At 37.1% G+C, this 26566-nt stretch overlaps 1 protein-coding gene across 6 annotated transcripts in view; it reads left to right on the top strand.

Annotated features, from left to right (window-relative positions):
- The window catches only part of SMC6 (structural maintenance of chromosomes 6), a 39202-nt gene that overhangs the window by 8601 nt on the left and 4035 nt on the right, over positions 1-26566 (top strand). For all 6 annotated transcript variants that reach the window (XM_088053474.1, XM_014251384.2, XM_005521928.3 and 3 more), the window contains exons 5-26: positions 1212-1317; positions 5386-5522; positions 6065-6126; positions 7008-7088; positions 9721-9822; positions 10013-10132; positions 10222-10317; positions 11481-11627; positions 11985-12073; positions 12630-12794; positions 13499-13677; positions 14678-14879; positions 14996-15110; positions 16445-16605; positions 17589-17724; positions 18637-18717; positions 19323-19493; positions 21620-21757; positions 22493-22638; positions 23332-23457; positions 24093-24198; positions 25995-26147. In XM_088053474.1, coding sequence (XP_087909600.1) covers positions 1212-1317; positions 5386-5522; positions 6065-6126; positions 7008-7088; positions 9721-9822; positions 10013-10132; positions 10222-10317; positions 11481-11627; positions 11985-12073; positions 12630-12794; positions 13499-13677; positions 14678-14879; positions 14996-15110; positions 16445-16605; positions 17589-17724; positions 18637-18717; positions 19323-19493; positions 21620-21757; positions 22493-22638; positions 23332-23457; positions 24093-24198; positions 25995-26147 — 2819 coding nt within the window. The remainder of the gene's footprint in view (positions 1-1211; positions 1318-5385; positions 5523-6064; positions 6127-7007; positions 7089-9720; positions 9823-10012; positions 10133-10221; positions 10318-11480; positions 11628-11984; positions 12074-12629; positions 12795-13498; positions 13678-14677; positions 14880-14995; positions 15111-16444; positions 16606-17588; positions 17725-18636; positions 18718-19322; positions 19494-21619; positions 21758-22492; positions 22639-23331; positions 23458-24092; positions 24199-25994; positions 26148-26566) is intronic.

Below are 26566 nucleotides of genomic sequence, written 5' to 3'. Positions count from 1 at the left end.
AGGTGAGAAACAGCAAAGCAGGGAGTGCATGCTATGAGGAAGGTGTTACATAATGCAGATCTGAGAACCAGCACGATGACTCTGAGAGCAAATAAATCATCATTGTGATATTAAACTAATATCATGAATTCTTACAGCAAGTTTGTTTTAACATACTCTGATCAGTTATATGAACCCTTTGAGCCCCACATTGGGTGCTAGAAAGGACTGTTGTCATTTAATTCCTTTTGGCAACTAAATGCCATGTGGCTACTCAGTCATTTTCCCATGTCCCCTAGTGGAATGAGAAGGAGAATTGGAAAAAGGTAAAACCTGTGGTTTGGGGTAAGACTTAATAATCAAAATAAAATATAATAATTATCATAATGAAAAGCAGGAAAAATGAGAGAAATAAAACCCAAGAGAAACAAATTGTGCATAATACAGTTTCTCACAACCAGTCCATCCCTGAGCAGCAATCGGTGGCTCCTGGACAGCATCCCCGAGTTTACACACTGGGCATGACATTCTATTGTGTGGAATATCCCTTTGGCCAGCTTGGGTCAGTTCTCCTGGCCGGGCTCCCTCCTGCCTTCTTGCGCACCTCCTCACTGGCAGAGCATGAGACACCAAAGAGTCCTCGACTTTGCTACTTAGCAACAACCAAAACATGAGCATGTTATTAGCATTGCTGTCATGCTGAACCCAAAACACAGCACTGTACAAGCTACTAGGTAGAAGGGGAACTCTGTTCTAGCTAACCTGGGACAGTATGGGGCACATAGAAACTATTACAGGAAAAGGAAGTGATACCTCTTTATATGAGCTCACTTCTTCTGAAGAAAGAATTTTAAAAAATAAAAATTTTGAAAGAGAGTTTAAAAGCTTTATAAACAGATAAATGGTAATGTGTGTTTGATTTCTTTTGTTGCATGCACACTTCAAGTAAGCTTTTAAGAAAGGAGAGATTCCTTCCTTCTGACCTACAACATCTTGAATGCAAATTGCTAAATAGAAGTAACAGAAGTTTGGCTCAGCATATTGCGTTTTTTTAGGGAGAACCTTGAAAATGGCAGATACTTTACTAGTGTTACTGTTACTTTATATGTTCAATAAGGACAGACTTTGGTCTTCTAATACATGAATATGTAAGAAGTCAAAAAACTGTTAATGTGGCTGGAGTAGAAGCTAAGTATCTTCTTTTTAAAGCAAGTTCAATGCTTCAATTACAGGTGGAAAAAGTTCAGTATTAACAGCACTAATTGTTGGACTTGGTGGAAAAGCCACTGCAACTAACAGAGGTTCCTCATTAAAAATGTTTATTCAAAAAGGAGAGACGTAAGTAGAATTCTAAAGTTGCATATGTAGCTTGGTGATTGTCATTGAGATGAGCTTAAGAGTTTTCTGTTTATGCTTATTTTCTTCATCTTCTTATGGGATCCACCAGACTTCAATTAAAAGCATAACACTGATGAGACTATATTTAAACAACATCCTCCCCCCACAAAAAAACCGCAAACCCTGAAAACAAAAAACTTCAGAAGTTTTGCCACTAGTGTGCTGTTATTTCTGAATGTTGTAGTTTGAAACCAGCTGGAAATTAAACTCCAAACAGCTGGTCTCTTTCCCCTCCAGTGAGAGAGGGATAAAGGTAGACATTATGGGTTGAAATAAAAATGTGCTGAAAAAAGCCATTAACGAGATAAGGAAAACAAACATTAACAGCAACAATACTAATAACAACAGTGTGTAAAAGAGGGCGATTACAAACAAAAATGTTCACTGACTCAAGGCAGCTGTACCACAGCCCCAGTCATGCATCTCCTTAGACAAAGAAAAAAATGGCAAATGGAAGTGTCTGTGCCCGTGTTGTGAAAAAAACAAAACCAATGGTGGACAAATTGTCCACACCGACATTCCCTCCCCAAGCCAAGATGAGAAAAACAATGACACATCAACCCCACACTAGGACTGGAGCCACCCCACTGCTTCACTAGCCGTCCACTTTCCCTGGAATAAAGGAACAAAATGATGGCAGTTCCACTTCCTGTTCTGCTCTTCCAGCTGAAGCTGTGCCCCCAGGGATGATGTGTGGGGCATAGAATAACACTCACATGGCTCTGGGCTCTGCCCCTCACAGTAATGGCAAGCAAATTTACTGTGCCTGAAGCTGGGACACTGAACTAGCTAACATCGTGATATGTTCTCTGTATTCCCTGTTCTCATATATTACTTCCATACTGTAATTGAATATGCTACAGAAAAATGGAGTTCACTGGTAAGTGAACTTACTAGTTATCAAGAGCAAGTTACCATTGTTTTGCAAGCAGTGAGGTTAATTATTTTTCAGTTTTTCTGGTGAATGAATATACAATATAGAGACCTTAACTTACAGCTGGATATTTAAACATGCAAGAAGTGGATTCGTGTGCTGTGAGAGTGGGGATCATGTGTTTAGGGAAACCAGTAAAAACATAGGAGGTTTAGGAGTTTATGTTTACATGAAGTTGTTATTCAGGGTCCCAGCCTTTTTCTTTCAGAGGTGCTTAAGAGTAAAGTTGTTGGTAGTACTTGTGTATTAACTTAATGTTTTAGCACTCATCTGAGAAACAGGAAATGGGAATTTGGAACACATTCACATCTCATCTTTTCTAGACGAATGCTTTGAGCATTCTGCTATAGATTACTTTGGTTAGGCTGCAGAAACCAGAAAACTCTTTTATACAGAAGCCAGTTTGGAGAAGGGAGAACTACCAAACAGCAGCTTAATTCTGCAATGTAAAGTGATAGCACTCAGACAAGAAGGGAAGATGGAAGAAATCTTCTCTCACAAATATTTGCTTTTGGCTCATTATTTAGGTTAAGCATAGGGAGGTGCAAGCAGTCAGTGTATGACAGCAGTGTGTTTGACATGGTTATAGAGAAGAGGGCTGGAGTTTCTGGCAGTGTTTGATTCCATACCACTCACATCATGGCACAGCAGTGGTGTTGGCACAAGGAAGCTGGGGCCAGAAGCAGAAGGATCACCATCTTTTGCTTTTGCCAGGCTTAAGGGAGGTGGCATGTAGGTTTCAGGGTCAGGCCAGCAGACTTTGCCCCTCTCTGCCAGTGGCAGTGTGTCTTGGTTTAGAGACAGGTTTTGGAGAAACACTCTGGAATGGTTGTCTCCTCTAAAGAGAATGGCTTTAATAATCCCTTTTGCAAATGAGAAAATGAATACCAGTGGGTAAAAGTGAAAAAATGCTGTTTATTAACTAATGAAGTGCCCACACGACACAAAAAAATTGAATAAATGCTAGATATTGAACTTGGAGAACCTTACCCCCCCCACACACACACTCCCCCCGCCACCCACAGCAGAACAAAACACCTCAAAATGACAGGAAAAGAAATAAACAGGCTGGCAGCGTGAAAAAGGGGGGACAAAGTAGCAGCTGGCCTTTGTCTCAGGGAAGAGGAAAAAGTTTGAGCAGCAGCTTGGGTAAAACAGATGGGAACCTGTTGAACCTGTGGCATTGGTCCCCTCCTCACAGCAGATGAAGCTGGTGGATTTTGGTGTCCTTTCTCTAGTTGGTTCATCTTTGCCCAAGGTTTCGGGCTCACTAGAGTGACCCCTGCTGCTGGTCTCGGTGATTATCTGATCTCAGGTCAAAACCAAGCTGAAACAGTTCAACAAAAAACAAAACCTACGGAAGGGTTGACGCTGCTGTCCAGGGCAAAGGTGGCTGGAGGGAAAAAGCTTCATGCTTAAGCTACAAAAATCGAGTTAGCTAAACAACTAAGTAACCACTGCTCTCCACAGCGCCCAGCCCGTTTGTGCTTGAACACAAACAAAGGCTCCTGCCTGTCCTCTGAATTCACCTGAAAGCCACAGCAGCCAGTTTTAAGCATAAAGCAGACAATTGGGAATAGAGCACCATCATAAAATCACCCCAAGACACAGCCCCTTTCCCTTTCCTCCGAGCTATGGCTTTTCTGGTTTGGTGCAGAAAGACAGTGCCAGCAAGCCCAAGATGCCACTCAGAGAAAAAGAAAAGGGAGGTGATACCTTGAGAGGCTGCCTAGAGCAGAGGCTAGACAGTGTTAAAGGAATGAAGTAGGTATTTATTTAAAAGGCATTCAAAGGATACACCTTGGGCAGTACCAGAGGTTGACCGTGGCTACACCCAAGATGGACAATGAGTCACGAGTCTTCACGTTTGTATAAGTTTTGGTCCATTTACATATTGGGGATAATTGTACAATTACAGCTTCAGGTTATAAAGTCCCATCCTCCCAGACTGCTCTCCTCAATTCACTGTTGTTCATACTTTTCTGGCCTGAAACTGCAACGATGTCCTTGGTTGTTGGGCTGGAAATGGGTTGTTTTGTCTAAGTAAACTGTGAAGAGAACTTATTAACACTTTATATGAAGTTCAGACATATACCAAGGCAGTACAGAATCCAGAAAATATGAAAGCTAAAACTTCAGGCATCAGAGGGAACAGCAGCGGCACGGAGCAGAGTCGAGGCAACCTGTGTGGAGCCGCAGCCAGAGCTGCAGTGACAGCAGCAGCCACAGGAGCCACCACTGCAGCAGCAGTGCAGCACCACCGCTGCCAGAGCTGCCAGGATGGCAGCAGCCACCAGAGCCACCACTGCAGCAGCAGTGCAGCACCACCGCTGCCAGAGCTGCCATGATGGCAGCAGCCACTGGAGCCACCACTGCAGCAGCAGTGCAGCACCACCACTGCCAGAGTTCCACTTGTTCACAGTCCCACTTGTGCACAGTCAGGCCCAGGAAAAGGGTCCCCTGACCTGTTTCAGAGCCCTGTCAGGTCCCACCAGGTTTTGTCTTGTCCCTGTTTTTCCATTTCTGGGCTGGACAAGGGGAAAGTTAAGCCATGAGCATCCCTGGCGTAGTGCCTTCGTTTGCTCATGCACTAGCTACATGGCCCAGCACAAGGCCAGTTGTAATTTTGCCTTTGCCTGGCAAACCATGCCAGGCACTGTCTTGGGGAAGCATTTTTCTTTGGTGGTGAATACCCTTCTGTGGATAAAACACTATGTTTTGTACACTCTTATTAATACTGTTGTGGTTTTGAGGTTTTGCAGTAAATCGTGATTCCATCTTACAATATCTCCTATTGTTTCCTCCACTGTGGGAAGGGTGTGAAGGAAAGGTGGCAGCTTCAGTTGGGTTTATTATTCCTGCTGGCTTTTAAACAAGCAATGTGTCTAATGTTGTTATGGTTCAAACCAAATAAATACATATTCTTCTGATTGGTACAATGACTGACTTGCAGCTGTGACCTGTAGGATACATGACAATTTGTATGGAAAATTAAAATATTTTGATTTTTTGTTGTTGCTTTTAGATTTGAGATTAATTTCAGTTGTCTTTTCCATTGTTATTATTTCTTTTAGTTCTGCAGATATTTCCATAACTTTGCGAAACCAGGGAAGAGATGCATTTAAGCCAGAATTGTACGGTACCTCTATTACTGTGAATCAGCACATTAATCAGGATGGAAGCAGAACTTGCAAACTGAGAAGCAAATCTGGTTGGTGGTAGTTTGCTTTGTTCTCAGTCTTGTCTCTAAACTTGTTCATGGCTTTGAATGCCTTGATGTTAGTAAAGGAGGATGTTTCTCTTTTCATAAAATCATTCAAGCGTGATGACAATGTCCATTTTTTTTGTTTTTATCCCAAGCTAAGAATATTTTCGTTTGTCAGAAGCATTATGTATTTATTGATATGTATTATTTAGTAGTATGTTACATTATGTATTTGTTTTTACAAAAATCTGCTTGTGTGATGAGGCTGAAATAATTTTTAGTCTTTTTTGAGGTTTTATTGAATTTGCTGATTTATCTAAATTCTGTCACAGAGGGTTTATGAAGTAAAGAAGGATTTCAATTAGAAGTCTTTCTGTGCAAATGGAAATATATTGAAAAAATAATAAAAGAATTCCTAACCAATGTTTCTCATTTAGGACTAAGTTTGTTTTACAAAAAGACTGATCTCATTTTTTACATTTTCTACAAGAACAAAAGACTGAGGAATTGTACTTACTGATATTTTTCCTTTTGTTTTTTACCACTAGGGAGCATAATTTCTTCAAAGAAAGAGGAACTCATAGGAATACTGGATCACTTTAATATACAGGTAATTGTTGTAGTGTTTAAATGCTGTGCAATTTAAGAAGACATTGGCATGTGATATTATAATTTTTCAGTTAAAAAGAAATGTACCATTCCTTAAAGGAGAGAGTTTCACCTCTTCTATATTATTTAAAGATCAAATTCATCAGCAAAAGAAAAATTTAAATGTATACCTCATGCAATGCAGAATAGGATTCTGTCCCAGACAGATAAGTATTTGCTGTTACCTGTGACCTGTGAGTCATGTATCCTGTTGAGACATGTATCCTGTTGGTAAAAATATTGACATATGTAGGTTTCTTTCATTTCTAGAGGTTTTTTTTTTCTGGTGATTATTTCACTTTTGATGTTTCAGAAATTTGAATGTGGTTTTATTGCCTAAGTGATTAATAAAAGATCAGGTAGTGCATATGAAGTTTAAAATATTCAACATACTTAGAATTTAAAATAATAGAAATTTCAGTTAGTATGTATTGATCTTATTTTGTGGTAACATCTATAAGAATATGTGAGCCAATTCATTGCATTTATTGCAGTGCTTTGATACAAAAAGCATTTCTACTCCTGATATTGTTAAATAAGTGGAACTTACAGGTAACTGTTTTTATAGAAGTCATGTATCCCCTTGGAAGCAGTTCCTTAGTTGTTCTTGCTATGTTTTTATTTTGTCCTTGATATAGTTGGATTTTAAAATTTTCTATTTGTTATTGGTTTTGTTTGTTATGTTTTGTTTTTTTTAAAGACTTGAAAGGATTAGAAAACTTGATTTCTGAACATTAGCTTATTACTCAGTTGCAAGATTGGAACAGGGTGCTCACTTTCTTGCATTTGCAGTTACATGGTAACTTGTAATTAAAATAAAATGAAAATGATTTATTTTTGCAGGTAGATAATCCTGTGTCTGTTTTAACCCAAGAGATGAGCAAACAGTTTTTACAGACTAAAAATGAAGGTGACAAGTACAAGGTAAGAAAAGCAACTTAACATAGTCATAAGACATTAAAATCCTGATTGAAAATTTTTATAGCATTTGGGAAAAAAAATCAAATTCCTTAATTTTAGTAACCTGTTTTGGGCTAACTCAGGTAAGTAGCTAAATACCACACAACCACTCCCTCACTTTCCTTCTGTGCTTCCCCAAGCTTGGGATTGGGTAATGGGAAATGAAGAGTAAAAGTAAAAAGAAAAATAAATTAGAGGGATGAGATAAAAATTGTATAATAACTGAAGGGAAAGCTAGAAGGAGAAAGAAAGTGAAACAAAAAAGTTGCAAAGGCACTTACTCACCACTTCCTATTGGTAGACTGAGGCCCAACCAGTGCCCAAGCAAAAGATGGCTAATCCCCCTAAACCCTCCCTTATCTGTTTTTATTGCTGAGCATGACTCTGCTGGTTTGGGCTGGGTTAGAGTTAATTTTCTTCATGGCAGCTTGTATAGGGCTACACTGGATTTGTGCTGAAAATAGTATTGATAATGTGGAGATGTTTTCATTACTACTGTTTTTGTAACAGCTGAGCAGGGCTTACACAGAGTTAAGGCTTTTTTTTCTTTTCCCATCCCACCAGCAAGGAGGCTGGGGGTGCTCAGGGAGTTGGGAGAGGTCACATCCAGAACCAATGACCCCAGCTGACAAAAGGGATATCCCAGACCATATGGCATCATGCTCAGCATATAGAGCTGGGGGAAGATGAAGGAATTGGGGGCTGTTTTGAATGATGCATTTGTCCTCCCAAGTCACTGTTAGGCATGATGGAGCCCTGCTTTCCTGGGAGTGGCTGAACACCTGACTGCCCTGGGAAGTGATGAATTCCTTGTTTTGCTTGGCTTCTGTGTGCAGCTTTTGCTTTATTAAATGATTTTATCTCAGCCACTGTGCTTTCTTGCTTTTACTTTTCTGATTCTTTTCCCGATCACACCCCAAGGGAAATTGAGTGGGTGGCTGTGGGTGGCTGAGTGAGTGGCTGTGGCTAAATCATCACAATGATGGTTTCTGAGGTGGCATATCTCTGGCTGCTTGCATCATCTGCCTGGTTGTATCCCTCCCGAGGTCTTGTGCACCTTGCCAGTGTATTTATTCACTGGGAGGGCAGAGGGAGAAACAGGAGACCTCAGTGCTGCAGTTAAAATATGAGTGTGTAGTCAGTATTGTTTTGATCACATGTCTAAAATACAGCACCATAACAGTTGCTGTAAAGAAATTTAATTCCATTCCAACCAGAGCCAATTGCACCAATCATCCACATACACAAACATTTTTGAAGATTCTTCTCTCTAAAGAGATGGATAAATTTAAATTTTAGGGCACTGCTGAGTTAATTCCTTATTCAGAATATTCCCTGTTGGAAATGAGTGTTTTAAGTTGCTCAAAGAGCCACTGGCACAAGTATCAGCAAAAGCAGGTTTAATATTAAAGTGTGGCTAAGCTTTTTGCAAAGGTTCACTTTCCTACTTATATAGATGCACAAGAGGAAAATTGGACTAAAACCTAAAATCAATTAATCCAAAACCAAAATCAACCTAAAATGATCTACATGGAGGTTGGAATGGTAAAAAGGTAAGGATAAAAAGGAGTAAGGGAGACCTTCCCATTAAGTCACAAGATGCAGAAAGGACCCCCTTACCAAACTTATGTCTAGTCTTGACAGCAGTTTAGGCCTAAAGGTTTTGAAAGTGCTTTAACTTAACGGTACTTAATTAGTAGCCTGATTTAAACAGTTTAACAGAAGATTCTTACTGAATTTACAGTAGCACAATGGTAACTCACTCGTAGACCTAATTTTCTTACTAATCTAAGTACTTAATCTTAAGAAACATTCATAATACAGTTGCTATGCAATATGCATACTTGTGTATAAACAGACTTAAAGAGCATGTACAAGTTGTATACCTGTGAAGAATTCCCCTGGAGCTCAGAAAAGTACTCATGTCAAATGCCTTTGGGTCTTCTTGTTGGGTGAAGGGTTGATCCCTGAGGAGTGGGGGTATCACCCCAGGCTCTGGCATCTTCTGACAGCAGTCCTCGAAGTAAACTTGAGAGTTCAGTGGCTCACAGTGGTGTCTCACTCAGAGGGAGATGCTGTAACAGCCCACTGCAGTCCAGGAGAGCTCAGTGGGTCTCACTGGGGACCATTGTTTATAGGTCCCAAGAGGACCACCAGGAGGGTGGGCTTTAGTCATAGTAATTTTTCATACTGACCACAATTCAGGTCAGTAACTTTCTTTGAAAATTCAGTAACAAAAATGTTGTTCGGTTTGGGTTGTTAGGCAAGAAAAACAAGTTTCAAAGGCTCTTCATTAGAAAAAGAAGCTTGTCAGACAGTAAAAGTTCCTGGGAGTATAGAGGGTTTCTGATAAACTCAAGAGGAACTGAACCAGCTGCTCTTCATCAAGTCTGGAGCCTAACAAACAATTCAAATATCACATTGTGGCCCAAGCAGGGGGTGGAAGTTGTACTACCACAACCTGACCAGTTTTTTCACTTTGGATATCATTCAGCATGCAGGGATGCTGGGGTGAATGGTCTGTCTGTCGTAATTATTGAAGGTCCACTTAGATAAGGTGCTGATCTCACATCTGCATCTTTTTATTCCTTTTTAGTTTTTTATGAAGGCAACTCAGCTGGAACAAATGAAAGAAGATTATTCATTTATTGGGAAAACTAAAAAAAATACCCGTGTTCAGATAGAACAAGGGGAAGAGGTATGTAAAAGTTAAATTAATTATTAGGACAGATATAAGCAGTGAAGGAAGTACAGGAGTTAAACTGCATAGTTTTGGATTTATTAGTTCTCAGTGACATTAAATTTCAAAAAACCTAAATCTTTCCAAAATTTTATATTATATCACAGCTTTTTGCAGTCATGATTGAATCCCTGTTTTCTTTTTTAAGCGTCTTGAAGAACTTAAGAAGCTTTACTTGGAAAAGAAGGAAATTTTCAAAAGCATTGCATTTGTGAATGACATGCAAAGTCGTCTCAAAGATTTGAAACATCAAATGGCGTGGGCAGTGGTAAATGTCTTGATAAAATATGTTTGTTTATGTGAAATGTGCTTCATTCCCAGTCTGCTGTGGATATGCTAATATAGACTTCTCTTTAGGTGAGTGAGATGGAAAAAGAAATAGAGCTGCTCAAAGAAGGCATCAGAGCTGAAGAAGGAAATACAGAGTTCCTTCAGAAGGTAGAAGAATGCCAGGTACATATATGGTCTAAACCATATATCACTCTACCTGTGGTCACCCCCCAAATCAGAAATCGGTCGTGAAGGTTTTCTTGAGTATCACTAACTTTAGAAATGATCAGTGATTTCAGTGGAGCTATGGAAACTTTGGGATGGTTCTTATGACTTCTGTACGTGGCAAGAAAGAATAATTTTGTCATTTCATTATCATTTCATTCAATTGTCATTATCATTTCATTCAATTGTCATTATCATTTGCATATGAAACACATTTTGTGCAGATAAATGGGCATCATTATTTTGAATCCAGAATCATAGAATAGTTTGGGTGGGAAGAGACCTTAAAGATCATCCAGTTCCACCCTCCCTGCCATGGGCAGAGACATCTTCCACTGGGTCACACTGCTCAAAGCCCCATCCCACCTGGCACTGAACACTTCCAGGGATGGGGCATCCACAGCTTCTCTGGGCAGCCTGTGCCAGTGCCTCGTTATCCCCACAGTAAAGAATTCATTCCATATGTCTAACCTAAATTTCCCCTCTTGCAGTTTAAACCAATTTTTCCTTGTTGTATCAACACATAATGAAAAGCCCCTCTCCAGCTTCTTTGTAGGCCCCCCTTCAGATACTGAAAGGCTGCTATGAGGTCTTCATGCAACCTCCACTTCTCTAGGCTGAATAGCCCCAAAACATTTCAGTCTATAAATACTCCTCTAAACCTTCTCTGTTAGCACGTAATTTCCTTTTTAAAAAATGTTTTTATTTTTTTTCTTTCTTTTAAAAAGTGTTAGTTTCACAGTTGAGGCATTTTTGCTTTCATGTCTATGTATTGATGAAGGAACATTGTCTAGACACTGTTTGTTTTCTTTTGATATCATGGTACTTGACCTTGCTGTATTAAGAGTTCTGTGTTTGAGTAAAATTTGAGATAGAAAAAAAGCTGTCTGCATGACAGATTTGGTAGTCTGTTCATTTCCCAAGAATGAACATTTATGAGTTTTCATCATAGCATATCCATAGTGGCAATGACTTGCTTTGTTTTTTTAAACCCAACAAAACTCAAGCAATTGAGAGGTGTCAGATGGATCCTTTTGAGAGATATTTGTCCTGTAACATTAAGAGGATTTTGAAGAAAATTTTGTTCCATTACTACTTGTTTTGTTGTTTTTTCACCAAAGGCAAAAGTGAATGAAGCAGAAAAAAAGTACAAAGCAATACAAGACAAATTGATAACAGTGAGTGAAGAAGCACAAGCCCTTCATCCTCAGTATATTTCTTTGAAGGCTGAAGTGCAGGCAAAAAGAAAAGCAGTCAATGAAACTGAGGTAGGCAAAAAAAATTCTTTCAAAGTTCATGTCAATTTAAAGCTTTAGACTTGTCCATGCTTTACCCATCTGTAATTCTGCACCTGTGTCTTTGCTTCTTGAGTCCTTAGTGGAGTTCAGAGAAGGTGCAGTTTCTGCCTGCCTGGCAAGTAGTGTCTGTTTGGGGGTCCTGGTATTTGTGTCTTTACATAGTTACTAAACAGTGTTAAGCTTAGATCAAAATCAATACATAAATGTAATTTTTGAAAATCAAGTTATGTTTGTCTGGTTTGGTGCAGTTCAGTATTTACTCAAAACTGTAGTTCCTTCAGAAATTATTTCTATTTCTTAAACTACTGTATCCTATTTCCTTGATAGATCATTTGTAATCGTTCCAAAACAGAGTTAAAACGTCTGGAAAAAGACAGTACACAGCTATGTAAACGAATTGAAGAACTGAAAAGCTGGTAAATACAGATACAGTAATTATGTTGTATGTTTATTAAGATCTAGGTTGTAAAGAAGAAAGCTTTTCTGATTAATGAGAAAATCTGCAGTAATAGAAAATATTTATTTAGTCTTTAGGAGGGTCCAGTTAAATACCTGGATTTTTCTGATCCTGCTTCTTTACATACTGAGATTTTGACTAGAATGTCAAAAGAAGAGGCAGTTGGGTAGCAAAAGTGGCTTCTTTATTGTTTGTTTGCTTGTTTGTGGGGTTTGTTTGTTTGTTTTGGGGTTGTTTTGTTTTGTTTTTGGTGATGATAGATACTCTCGCTTCCACGATAATGCAAAACAAATACGTCTTAAACTAAACGCAATAGGAATGTAGCTAGGGGGAGTTACATGTTATTAGAAATTTTAAAAAAATATTTAAAATTGGCATTATTGCTACGTAGATCCTGCAAGTTAGCAGAATCTTAAATGTAACTGATGATTAAATCTTCTGTATGCTACAAGTAATTCATGTCACTTGTAAAGCATCAGTACGGTTTTAAAATATGGATGTATGTTCTTTTCTAGTGCTAATCAGGTTTCAGAGCCTGAGAAATTGGAAAGACAAAGGAGAATTGCATACCTAAGGGAACAGTTAAAGGCATACCATGATGAAGAAATAATGATTGATCAGCAGGTGGATCAGTTTCAGCAGGCTATATCTAAGTGTAGGGAAGAACATTCTAGACTCAGGTAAGTTATGCTTTTTGAATGTAATTGTTTGCCTCTGTTTCAAGTTAGAGAAAAACCCTTTTTTATGTATCCCTTCTTAGGTACCTGTGATCCCTGAGGTGTTAGGCTCCAGGTTTTTTTCACATTACAAGAGAATAGATACACTTAGGAGTAATTACTACTTCTATACTTAAGGCAGACTCACAGAGTCTTTGAGGCAGAGTGGTTCAAATATTATTTTAGCCCATAACCAAAACAGAAAAAAACAAAGCACTCTGGCTTTAATTTGGAAACATGAACTTGAGCAATGATTACCAGAGGGGATTATGGCAATGTCATTAAAGGATTTGAGAATTGTTCCTTATTGCACCTGGTGTATTAGTTTAAATGCCTCTTATCAATTATTGTAAAAAATGCTTACTGTGTGTTTTGTTGAAGATCTTTGAAGACAGTGAAATTGAAGCATATAATTAGAAATAAAATAAATTTATTATAATTTGTTAGAAATAAGTCTTGTAGAACTGTTGCAACATAGTAATTTTCTCTCTTGCTTTTTTTTCCTCATGTTTCTTGAAGCCATAAAATATTGCATGTGTGTACATAGCTTTACACTGAACTACTGACATCTTGATACACAGTGCTATTAGTAATTGAAAAACAAGGCTATATAATTATTTTAGTGCACTTTAAGCTCTATAACTACTGAAAAAAATCTGTTATCTTAGGAGAGAAAGAAGTGAAGTGCAACAAGCACTGGATGCCCAGCAGAAACAGTTGAGAGACCTGAAAGACAGTAAAACAAACACTTTGAAAAGATTTGGACCACATGTACCAGCATTTCTTGAAGCACTTGAAGTAGCCCATAAACAAGGACGCTTTAGAAAGAAACCTCTTGGACCTTTAGGTAATAATAATTCCTAAAACATATTTTCTCATAGGATATTTTTGTATGGCTGCTAATGTGCAATAGTGGTCTTTCAGGGAAACTTTGTTCTTTAAAGAGCTTTTTTCTTCTGTACTTCTTGGACTAAAGGTTTTATCCTGGTAGGTTACCTTTTGCTTCTGTCAGGCACTCACTAACAGCTACTGGCCTTCCTCATTTTCCAGCTGTTTTTGTTGAGGTGTTTTACAGTGGTAAACTTCCAGTGCATCCCTCCAACTCCCCCACACGCTCAAAGCATCAGAGAACTGTGCTTTGAGTGCTTCTTCCTCAGTAGATAGCACTGTCCAGATCTTGGACAGATTTTGTTCAAAATGTCCAGTGGCTGACTTGAGGGTTTGTCAAATTTGAGATGTTTTGTATGGAACAAGTCAGGCAGACCCAACTGAGATTTTCTTGGGAGGCCTGCTTTTATCTGTCTTCTGTTCAGCACTGACAATGGCTGATACTTTCCGTTTGTGAATGGGAGGAAAGGTTTCAGCATATTCTGGATGTAAAGTACACGGCATTTACTGCAGGGTAAGAATGTACAAACGTGTGCTGCTGAAGACAAATGATATAATGGAAATCTTCATGTTGGTTTAATTTGCAGTACAGTTCCACTGCCTTCATTGTTAAAGCATTAAATTGTTGATAAGCTATCTTTGCCTTGATGCATTTCTGCTAAGCTGCCATAAAATTGGTACCCTAATGGAAGAAAACACAGGCCTCCAACTATGTGTAGGTGTCTCTAGGCAGACATATATAACATAATTATATGTTAGTGTTCTCAGGTCTGTTGTAGAGTCTTTCAACTTTTAGTCAACCTCTTAATTTTTTATTCTGCCTGTGAGAAAGGTTTATTTTAGACTCTTAAAAAAGCCTGCAATACAACAACACAAGATCCTTGAGTGGTAAAAATGCTCTACTGAATGTTTTGTCATGGAACACAGCACCTTCAGCCTTGCTTCTTATGTTTATTTAGGTGCTTTGATTCATCCAAAAGATCCTGAACTGATCTTGGCTATTGAATCCTGTTTAAAAGGCCTACTTCAGGCGTTTTGCTGTGATAATCATAGCGATGAAAGAACTCTTCAGTTACTGATGTCAAAATATTATGCACGTGGACATAGACCTCAAATAATTGTAAATAAATTTCAGAATAAAATTTATGATACTAGTCAGAGGTAAGTATGTTTTGAATTTTGTTGTTTAGCCTTGATGATTGAAAAGAACTATTGGTAATTTTTTTTTTAAGAATCTCACATGAGTTTTATGAATGCTATTTTTTTCTTTTCTTCAGAGCTGTTCACCATCCAGAATTCCCATCAGTTCTGACAGCATTGGAAATAGATAACCCAGTGGTTGCCAATTGCTTGATCGATATGAGGGGTATAGAAACAGTCCTGCTGATTAAAGTAAGGCTTTATGCTCCCTTTTGATCTTTAAAGAAACATGTGGAGCATTTATGACACCTTCACTGGTAGTGTCTCTAATGGATAAAAGAGGTATAGGAAGTTTTGCTCTCCTCTCTGTCCCATGTGTTTCAGGACCTTTCCTGTTAGTTTCTGGGCTGTTTGCCACTACCTTTCTGGGCCTCTAAGTTTCTAGTTTCCCAGTCTGAATGGTCCATGTGTGTATAATAGAGCTTGACTGCTGGCTTTATCTCATGTCTCTCTGTTAATTTGTGGGTTCAGGATGTGCTGGTTTTGGGTAGTCCAGGAGTTACCAAAATTTGCAGCCCACCCTACCAGTTGTATCTAGAGCTGGTAACTAAATTTTCTGGCACTATCTGATTTCTGATCTTAATTGTTTTTTGATTTTCTGTTAGTACTGAAGATATGAGCTCACAGATTAGATTACAGGTAAAATGTTCAAAGTTGAAAATAAGGTGTGTTATGTTTTTACAAAGGTGTGGTATTCTCTAAGTAAGCAGAACTAACGATCCTTACTTTTTGTGAATTTTATTTTTCTCCAAAATCTCTTGTCCAGTTTATCCTCTGACATTCTTACTGGAAAGAGGCAGTTCATGCTCTGTCTGAAGCAAAGCTGACTGTTTATCAAGCTTGGCTGTCACTGAGTGGGTTACATAACATCTGAACCTTGTAGGCTTTTCTCATGGCAGGAATGTTGGAATTGTTCTTCCCCCTCTGCCTGAACTAACCAGGGATTTTCTTAACATCATTATATTTGAACCCTACCTGAACAATTTCAGCTGAATCTGAAAGAAGTTTTCTGTGTAAAATAGGATACATCAGAATGGATAACATGGTTTTCTTGGACAAAGGCACTTGTGACCACTTAGTCTGGCACTGCCAGTGTTGGGTTTTTTTACTAACATGTCTCCCTGAATTTCAATTCAATGTTGTTTGATGTCCTTCATACCTTGCTTTGGAAGCTTGTTTCCTTTGTTTATTCTACTTTTAACATTCGAGTATATCTGTGCATAGTGACCTTCTGGTTAATGATTTTTTTTCCCTAAGGAGAATTATAAGGGACTGATTAGACTACAGAATTCACAAATAAATGGCCAATTAAACTTAGTGGGTTCTTGAGAACATAAATGTCTTACTCAACTAAGAAAAGTAGATTATTGTCATTACAGATAATTTTCACATTCTTTAATTACTGTATTTCTTTTCATTGAGAATTGAAATTATTTCTGGGTGAAAATATCTAGACAACTTTTAAATTCTTATCTTTAATTATGGTTGATTTTCTGCTGGTATTATAAGGCCATTTTATTTTTCAGAATAACCGTAGGGCTCGTGAAGTAATGCAGTGCAATCGGCCCCCAAAAAACTGTAAAGAAGCTTTCACTGCTGAAGGTGATCAGGTATTTGAACGACGGTATTACTCTTCCAATTTTGTCAGACCCAAGTTCCTAAGTCAAGATCTTGAAGCAGAAATCAGGTTAGCATCTTGTAACGTGCTTGTAAAAAGTGCACTCGTTGGCATGAATAGTGGAATTGCATATTTGTCTGTTTGCATGTACACTACTCTCTAGTGTCTCCATTTTCTTTCTGAGATTTACACTTCCTTTTTTGAGAATTCTAGAAAATCAGTGTCTTTCTGTGATAGGGACAACTTGTCTTGTACCTAGTTATCTTTAGCTTGTGGCATGAAGGTCTTGCCCACCAAGTAGGGATTTTCAGTGCTCAATACTCCAGGAAATCTAGCTATCTTCTTTTTTATGCTTGGTCAAAAAGAGTATGGAGTCATAAGTTTTTTCTTTAAAAATACAATATTTGAACAGTGGTGTTATAGCTTACTGCAAGGGAGATCTGACTATTCAAACCAAAGTTGTTAGCGCACATCCTCCTACTGGTTTCAAACTTTGCATCTGTGTTTCCTCAGGCCTTTGACTTCATTCATGGTAGATATCTCTGAGAATTCCCTCACCTATTACATTTTTAGGGTTTTTTTCTCTCATTGCTTTCAAAATGGTAGTTGAAAAAGTGAAATGTACTTCAAAGATTGCAAACTTGAACTGTCACCAAGGAAATTCATGACAATAGCATACTTTAATTTTGAGGCTCAGATTTTATTAGAGACATATTAGGTAATTTTAGTATTCATAGCTGATGGTGTAAACTGAATTGAATGTTAAAATTTATTTCTACAAACTCAAAAGTTTTAAATATGTCAGTTAACTGTAGTTTGTTCGTATCAGTATGTAATGAATTTCTCTCAGAGAGTATCTTAACTTTCAAAGTATTACAGGCATTCTGTTACCAATTTTGCTATGGGGAGTGATGTAGTCTAGTTAAAAAGGAGCGCATTTTTACCCTTTGTCTTTTCATGCAAGTAATTTTTATTTGTGTATTTCTGTATGTGTGTGTCTCAAATAATATCTGTGTAGTATGTAACATCTCAATATCACTTTGTTTATAAAGTCACTTGGATAAAGAAATTGAAAATAAAATTGCACAGTTGACAACATCTCAGCAACGCTTACATTCCATTGAAAATGAAATTAGGCAGAATGAAGATCATCTCCATGGTCATCGGAGACACCAAAAACAGCTACAGGTAAAAATAGGTACCGTGTTGGGTTTTAGAAACTCCTTAGTCTTCCCCTATTTCATTTTGACTTCTGCAATCTATTTGGAGTCCCTAATAGTTTTTAATTTTTCTTCTTACTTTTGTTGTTTGCTTTCATGGTTTTTATTTTTGTCGTATGCTCTTATGAGGACAGAATGATAGAAGCCACATGAATCCTAGCATATGCTCCTGTTTCTGTTTGGTGTCTTTCCCCACCCTTGTGTTAAGTCTTGCAAATTTCTACTGCTTTTTTTGACACTAGTAGTAAGTTGTTACAAAGACATTTCCATCATATAATGCTTTTCCCTCCTTTATTTCTGTTGAGCCTTGTACATTCCTAGCATCTTGTTTATCTTCATGCTCTTCTGGTATATTCTTAACCCATCTTGATATGCTGAATATTTCTTCTTTAAGTTTTCTTCATTTTAATTTATTTATAAACCATTTTACAGCTGTTAGCCTCCTTTCTGTGGTCTCTGGTACTTCTAGGTAGGATATATATTTGTGGTGGCCAATGGTGCTCCAGATAGGCAGAGTAAACTAATAGATACTATGTAAGGTTATATTCAGTAAATTATAAGTAAGAAGCAGCAAAAACCCAGGCATATGGTCTGAAATACTAAAGATAAATACTTGGAGAGAAAAAAAAGTATTTTATTCAATTGTCCAACTGAATGGAAATCTGATAACTTTTAATGAATTAAAGTGCATGAGTTTCAGAACAAGTTATATCTCATGGCAATTAATTCCACAGGTGAGTGTGAAGAGTTGTGTCTCTTGTTAGTCACTAATGAAACTAAAAAATGCAAGGATCTTCTTTCCTGTGATGACTTAAATGAACAAATGTGAACTTTTCTCTTTAGTTGAGCTCCAGAGCATGTATTTTCTTTATCTTCTCAGGTAAAAGTACGAACAGCAAAAGCAGAGATAGCAGATCTTGAAAACGTGGAAGAGCACCAGTCAGCGGACATCCATATATTAGTAAGAATAGATTATTTAATTATGTCTAATCAACACATGAATAATGTCTTTTAATGTTGGCAGTGTTTTGAAATAAGCAAAGTTGGATAGTGAAGAACATAACACTTGCCATAATTTAAATATTTCTGTAAATTGAGTGATTTGATTTATTTTTTCCCCTCGGGTTTTGCAATATTTGTCTTTTTGAATGAAAAAGTATTTATGATGATAATTCATTAGGAACAGTGTTAGTTTGTAGGAGATAACAACAATCCACTTACTCTTCCTGCATTGCACTGTATATTGGATGTATATTGACCACAGATCCAGAGGGAAGTTGAAATTACCTTGTTCTTCTCAGTCTTTTCATCACGACTCCCAAATAAAATCCTCTTAATTTTCAGTCACATAAATATGAAATTCCACTTTTATTTTGCAGTTTGATTTAGTGGTCTCCTACAAGATCTGTCAGTCTCTTCCTTTTACATTAAGCTGCTCCTACTCTTACTGGAGTTAATACTTCATGTAATACTGTACTTTAATACTGATAGTAAAATAAAAATCTGGTACAGTAGTTTACAAATGTGTCTCCTTTTATTATTCTTAACTTTAATACATTTTGACAGCAAGAAGAAGCTGAAGAAAATAAGAGTAGGATGGAGAGTGTAAAACAAGACATGCAGCTACAAAGCAGAGAAATGGAAGAACGGAAAAATATTCTCCAAGCAGCTGAAAAAAAATTAGAAGAAGTGAAAGAAAAAATTCATCAAGTAGAAGAAATTGCTGCCCCGATTAAGGTAACAATAATTTTGTATTGTATTTTTGATTTGTTCCATTTGTATGTCAAGGTGAATGAGGTTAAGAAGATGAGAGGCAGGCGAAAAGAACTTGCAGTTGCCTGATGTACTTGAGGTCTATCTAGAAAGTGGAGATGGAACATTCCATCTAAGAGCGTGTTGGAAAATAAGCTTGGTGATATTCTGAAGGTGACGTTGATTGTTACATGTAGTCACTGTAGTGTTTTATGTTTAAAGAGTTTGTTTCTTGATATCTTTAGTCATGGAGTGAAAAGGAAGGAGAAACAATTTCCTTTACTTTCCTTTCTTGTGCATCACATTTGTTGTTTTTGCTTATTTGTTCCTAAGAAACCTTAGCTAAGCATAACTGTTCATTTCTCAAAATAGCATTTGAAGTTCTATATGAAGTGGTTGCTTTTTATGAAATTACATAATCACAGAAGGTACCAGTATACAGTTTTACTTATTCAAGACTACAAAAGGCACCTGGAAATGGCAAAGAATAGCAAGATTTAAGATAAATAACAGAATGGTGATATGCAAAATTTGATATTGGCAAATTGAAGACAGTCTCAGATCGGCAAGAAGAACTCATGGTTTAAAAACAGAAAACAGGTATAAGAGTTCAGGACCATCTATACTATAAACTTGTCGAAGGATGAACTGAAGAAAACTTAAAAGATCACTATGGGAATCTCTTGTATGTCTCACTTAAACTGTAAATTGCTGTGTAGTCTGCCCAAATGAAAAGAGCAAACAAAAAGACTAAGGAGACAGGTCAGCAAAGCAACAGATAAATGTATTAGTTCTAGTGTATCTAATACGGAAATTCTAGAGATATGATCTATTTTAAAGGAACCACTCTGTGGAAAGAGATTTATTCAGAATATGGAAGCATTATTGCATGTTATTTAGAGTACTGAACACAATTAAGAGAAGCACTGAAATTCCTACTGAACCTATTCACTGAAAAGGTTTTAAGTCAGATGTGTTGTTAAGTGCTCTACAATTTTTTAATGAACTGTTGGCAGATAGCAAGTTTTTATTTAAAGATAGGATTGGAAAAAAGTAAGAGCATCTGTTATTGTTGGTGATAGTTGGTTTTCTTGTTTGTTGCTGTGGGGTTTTTGAGTTGTTTCTTGTCTTTTTTTGGTTTGGTTTGTTTGTTTTTTATTTTTGTTTGTTAAGCCATCTAGTTGACAGGAATGAGGAAGGAAATGATGTCCTAATTTATATCATTCTTTATACCTCTTTGCTTCTCTGGAAAGATCTATCACTTCAACAGTACCAGTACTTATATAGTATAGAGGTTGCTGGTGAAGGGTCTGGAGCTCAAGTTCTATGAGGAGCAGCTGAGGGAGCTGGGGCTGTTTAGTCTGGAGAAAGGAGGCTCAAAGGGGACCTCGCCACTCCCTACAACCACCTGAAAGGAGGTTGTGGTGAGGTGTGGCTCAGTCTCTTCTCCCAGGTAACAAGTGACAGCAGGAGGGGAAATGGCTTCAAATTGCACCAGGGGAAGTTCAGTTTAGATATGGGGAGAGAAATTTTCATGGAGAGGGTTGTAAACCATTGGAATAAACTTCCCAGGCAAGTGGAATCACCATCTATGGAAGTGTTCAAAAAATTATGGCTACATTGTACTGGAGGATGCGGTTTGTGGTGTATATGGTGGTGGGTTTGGGTTGATAGTTATATTTAATGTTCTTAAAGGTTTATTCTAATCTTAACTATGCTATGATTCTATGATTTTATTACAGGTATAGCAGGACACTGAATTTTCACACAGAAATACAGTTCTGGCTGATGTCACACAGTTATCAGAAGTTCCAGATAGAATGTAGCATAAAAAATAAATACAGTTTTTTGAGCTTCGGGAGAAAACATAGCTTTTTTTAAAGATGAAAACATCACCTCAAGATATAATTCCTAAAATCATTGCATGCATTTATTCCTTATCAGAATTAAGCATAGACTTTCTTGTAAGCTGCTGTTAAAGCTCCCAGACTCTAGAAGCAGTGTTACTGAAAGCAAAATAAGTTAGAACAACCTGTGAAAAGTCAGTAAACACTAGAGAAATTCTCAGGAATCTACCCCAAACAGCTCACATCGTTATTTGTTCCAAACAGGCTGAATTAAACCAGGCTGAGTCAGAAGTGGAGAACAGTAAACGCCATTTGCAGCACTATGAAGACAAGCAGAGAGAACATGTGGCTTGCGTAAATAAGCACAAAGATTTACTAGTTTCCAAAGGAAAGGAATTAGAGGTACGTGTGTGGGGGCTTTTTTTTTTAGCTATTGAAGTCAGATGGTCATGATTCTTCTAATATTTAGTAATAAATCATTCCACTTGTATAATGTACAGACCTTATTAATATACTCAGCTACACTGAGTATTCTCTCAGCTATGTCCTATGCTGACTGTGTAAAGTAATTTTGTGTAAGTGAATCGAGGCCTCATTTTTTCTGATAGGACACCATTTCTGTCTTGATAGATAAATCAGGGTTCAGCCATTTCTTCTGTCTTTTGCAATTAGAAGATTAAAATTACTTAAAATCTGTGGCTAACTTGAATTGAATAATATTGTTTTGGTTTCTTGGATGGTAGGTTTTTCCTTGTACAGGCCCCATATCTGATCTTTTGAAGACTTACCTAATCAAGCATTATTAACTAGCTCTGAAATCACATCCACAAAGACTTTTGGAAAACTGCCCTATTTAAATATGGTGATTTTGGTTCCTTATTTATCTGCATTAGCTAAATAACTGTGATTGTATTAAAAATCTTGGATACAGTTCTTGGCACTGAGAAGTAACTACCCATGTGTAAATGTTGTCAATAAAATTGTTAACTGGGTTTGCTGTAATGGAAACAGAAAGAGCACAAAAATATTGTTCTTGCTTGGAGTTCATGTTTTTCTGTAGCATAAAATACTTGTTGTGAAGACTAAACAGATTTTTGAAAAATATGACAATTATTTGAGCTTCAAACATTCCTTTAGGAAAAAATGGCAAAAGCGAGGCAAATCTTCTCAGACCGCATCAAGGTCAGCAGAACTGTTAAAAGTCTTGATGCAGAAATGAATCGCTTGAGAGAGAAGATAAATTCAGAAAGCAGTCACCGTGGAAACAGAGAAGAAATAATCCAGTAAGTCATCTTTACTGTCTAAAACAGTTTAGGTAGGATAGAAAAGAGAGGGGACAGAAGAGTTTTCTTACTGACTCACTATGTCTTTGTGTGTTTTTATTACTTAAGCTATGTATGAAGGTGTAGAAATGTGTTGTGCTGATCCTCCCAGTACTGAACAGATTTAAGAGTCCTGAAATACCTTGCAGTGATTTTAAGCAGCATCTTATGGTATTACCAATAATCAGATACCCTCTTAGTGTTTTGAAGTATCCCAGTTATGACTACACAGATTTAACTTGCTGTTGTTTTGTTGTATTAAGCATAATTCTTTTTTGTGTATTCAGCGTAATTCTAGTTTGAGTAACTAATGTACAAGCTTGGCAGCTCCTTGAGGTTTTGACTTCAGTGTATTTCAAGGAAGCACTCCCCCCAGATATTTTTGAGCATGGGAAAAACAGTCATTCATTCTCCTTGGTGAAAGATTGTTTTCAAAAGAATTAAAAGTAGAATTAAGATTTAATTTTTGTCCACATTTTATTTGTGAACAGGGTCTTACTTGACTTATCAGGTGCTTTTAGCTTCCACATAAATCCTCACAACAAAGTTTTAATTTGAATATTTTGATTATCAAAATGATTTTCAGCATTTACAACAATAGCTCGGTTTTGATGTAATGCATAATACTCCTAACCTTTCTGTTAATTAAAACAGGCAATTTCATTATGCAAAGGAAAGATATGAGGATGCAAGCAATAAAGTAAAGAATTTAAGGAGATTTATTGCTGTGCTGGATGAAGTAATGACAGAAAGGCTCAAAGTGTATCGGCAATTCCTAAGGTGAGATTAAGGCAGTGTTCACAACAATCTTTTTAACCTAAGCTTGCTCCCAGTTTCAATTTTATCATGCCTGAGAGTTTAGAGGCAGTCTGTACTGACAGCTGGAAAAGCAGTGAGATAGTGAAGCCTGTATTTTTCTTCATCCCAAAGACCTCAGCTGTGCTGACTTCATTCAAGGAAGTTCTGTTTGAGTGATGGTTTTGGTCAGTAAAATGTCAGCAACATACTAGAACTTGAAATAATCTGGGCTGTCACTCATTTTTATTGATTATAATCAGTGGTGCTGATGTGGGCCAAACACTTCTCTGCTCTGTACTGAAAAATGCTGAAGACCTTGATTCAGATTCTGTAATTTGACAGCTTCTTCTTCATTACTGTGTACACGCCTTCTTTCTTGCATCAGTACCTTAGTATCCTATAACTACCCATGAAAATTTTGTTGTTGCCTTCCTTCAAAAGAATTCTGTCCACTATGTGTAATGTCACCCACTTGAGAGTGCAGGTGATTTTGGGAGAATGTTGTTATTGAAGGAGGGCTTAATACTTAACGATGTGGAACTGTTGATGAAAATCTGTTGTCATTTTTTCATGTATTTAAAAACTTGCTCCCCTCATGTTTGTTTGCTTGATTGAAGGAGCCTTTCTATGCAATGCAAACTCCACTTTGAGCAATTATTACGTCTTCGAGGTTGCTCTGGACATATAGTTTTTGATCACAAGAATGAGACACTTTCCATAACAGTAAGTTATTTTATATTATTTCAATTACCATAATACATAATGAGTTATTATTTGTTTTAGTCGTGGGTGCTAGAAATGCATTGCAAATGATAGAATAAGTTGTTTTTCCCTCTCCAAAATGTGATACACTAAGTTGTAGTGTTATAAATATTCTGATCAAGTTATCAATTTAATCATATAAAAGAGTTAATTATGATTACAAGTAGAAAATTGTGGAATATAAGGTATAGAAATGTTAGGAGTGTTGTGCTTGAAATATACAGCCATAGGAACCTCACCAAGAAGTCACTGGACTTCTATGTTATGGTTGAGAAACTATGGAGACTGTCATGCTCACCAGTTATGCTGCTTTGGAAACCCTCCTGCCCTTCCCAGCTTGGTTTGAATATCAATGATTCCAGTCAGTAGACCTCAGTAGAGATGACCAATGGTTATTTTAGGATAAGAATATGAAGTTATATAAGTAACAAAACCAGTCATTGCAAAGGTTAAATTTAAGAGTGGGCATATTATGCATAGTTTGTAAAAGAACTTGCATAGCAATGATTCAGCAGAAAAAGGATGTAGAAATGGCTGGATTTTGTCTGTTGAGCAGGAGTCGTTGGAGGAGTTTCCAAAAGCCTGTGTGAAGAGTTGTCTGCTTAGTCACATCAAATTTGTGTTAGATAAGTTTCTTTCATCCCATTTGGTAACAGTTGGGTGTTGTTGAAAACAAGCAAGGACAGAAAACATTGCCATTTTAAATGGGCGTGTTGCTAGATTAGAAGGGATAAATGTGGATTGGTCATCCAGTCTTTCAAAATAACTCATTCCTGGCTCATTGATAGGAAGTTCAGCAGTTATTTGTGTGACTGTATAATGGCTCTAGTTGTTATTTGAACAACTTAATTTAGGAAAGCTTCAGTAAGTTGGTGTTTTTTTTTTTCTGTACCTTTTAACATACATCCCAAAAAGTTTTATCATGGATTTATTTTCTTCTGTTTCTGTGGGAGACTTCAGTTTTAGGGATTAAGGGGGAAAATTTGCAGTGGCAACATAAATACATGTCACAGTCCTAATTAGACAGGTGAAGCACATGTATCTGAAGAGCTAAACTCAGTCCATAAAATATCAAGTCATTATCAGAATATATTTTTGTAATAGCTGATGTCTCCAGTATCTCACAAAAGAGGTCTGTATTTAGTCAAGGAACGTAAGTTGCAAAAAGAAAACAATTCCCTGCAGAAAAAGATTCCACTTCAAAATAATCCTTATTTGCCTGCTTAACTTGTTAAAGGCAATGCAATTAGCAGGGCAAGAAAATGCTGAAGTTCCATCTTACAGAAGGAGTGCCACAAGATGTCATCATAATCAATGTAACCAAATGGCTGTTCACAATGTTTCGTGTATTCCATGTAAAGAATCCCTTCCTCATTTAAAATTATTCTGTAAATCAATTCCCTGCTTTTCTATTGTACCTGGTAACCATGGGTTTTTACTGCTATGTCAACATGGCATTTATTAAACACTCTTTAACAGCTATTAAAAATAGAGATTTGAGTAACAAAACTCTGGCAGAGTCGTTCAATCAATTCAGTGTGTATGATTGTGATAGAAAAAGTTGCACTGATCCTAGAAATGTGCTACTAAATGTTTAGGAGCCATCCCATTCCAGAATAGCAGTTGCAGTGAAATGCAGAAAATTGTTTTCAAGTGATGTCTGTCTGTTCATGTATAATGTGTTTGCTGTTAAAATTATGATTGTTAGTATGTCTTCACGTCAGATTTAAAAATTGCTCCAATATTTTTATTTCAAGGTTCAGCCTCGAGAGGAAGAAAAAGCTGCCCGTAGTGATCTCAGATCTTTATCAGGAGGTGAACGTTCCTTCTCCACAGTTTGTTTCATTCTTTCTCTGTGGAACATTTCTGAATCTCCTTTCAGATGCATGGATGAATTTGATGTCTACATGGTATTGTTTTAACTTAAACTACAAGTGCTATTCTGATTTGTATAAATTAGTGAAATAGTTGGGTTGTTACTTGTATTTGGTTAGATTTAAAACCACTATAGATAACTTTAAATTATAAAAAGCCCCCAAACCAAAATCAAAATCCCCCAAAACGAAATTTGTTAGTGATCTTTTTCACTTGGTGCCATAGTCTAGTTGTGTTGTAGGGACATGGGTTGGACTCAATGATTTTGGAGGTCTCTTCCAACCTAGTCATTCTCTTGAATTCTGTTGAATTTGTTTGGTGACTTTTGAAGCTTATTTTGTTTCTGACGTTGGTATCCAGAAATACGAGCCTTTCTGTAAATTTATGTGCTCAAACCCTTGTTCAGCACAAAAATAATAATTCAGCTGTTACTGTGTTTGTTGGAGGTTGACTC

The sequence above is a fragment of the Pseudopodoces humilis genome, chromosome 3, assembly GCF_049639895.1.
Source record: "Pseudopodoces humilis isolate 2021_Gansu_Grassland_sample_001 chromosome 3, ASM4963989v1, whole genome shotgun sequence".
In the NCBI taxonomy this organism is placed as follows: domain Eukaryota; kingdom Metazoa; phylum Chordata; class Aves; order Passeriformes; family Paridae; genus Pseudopodoces; species Pseudopodoces humilis.
The sequence above is the reverse complement of the archived record's forward strand: the minus strand, read 5'-3'. Positions and strand labels throughout refer to the sequence as shown.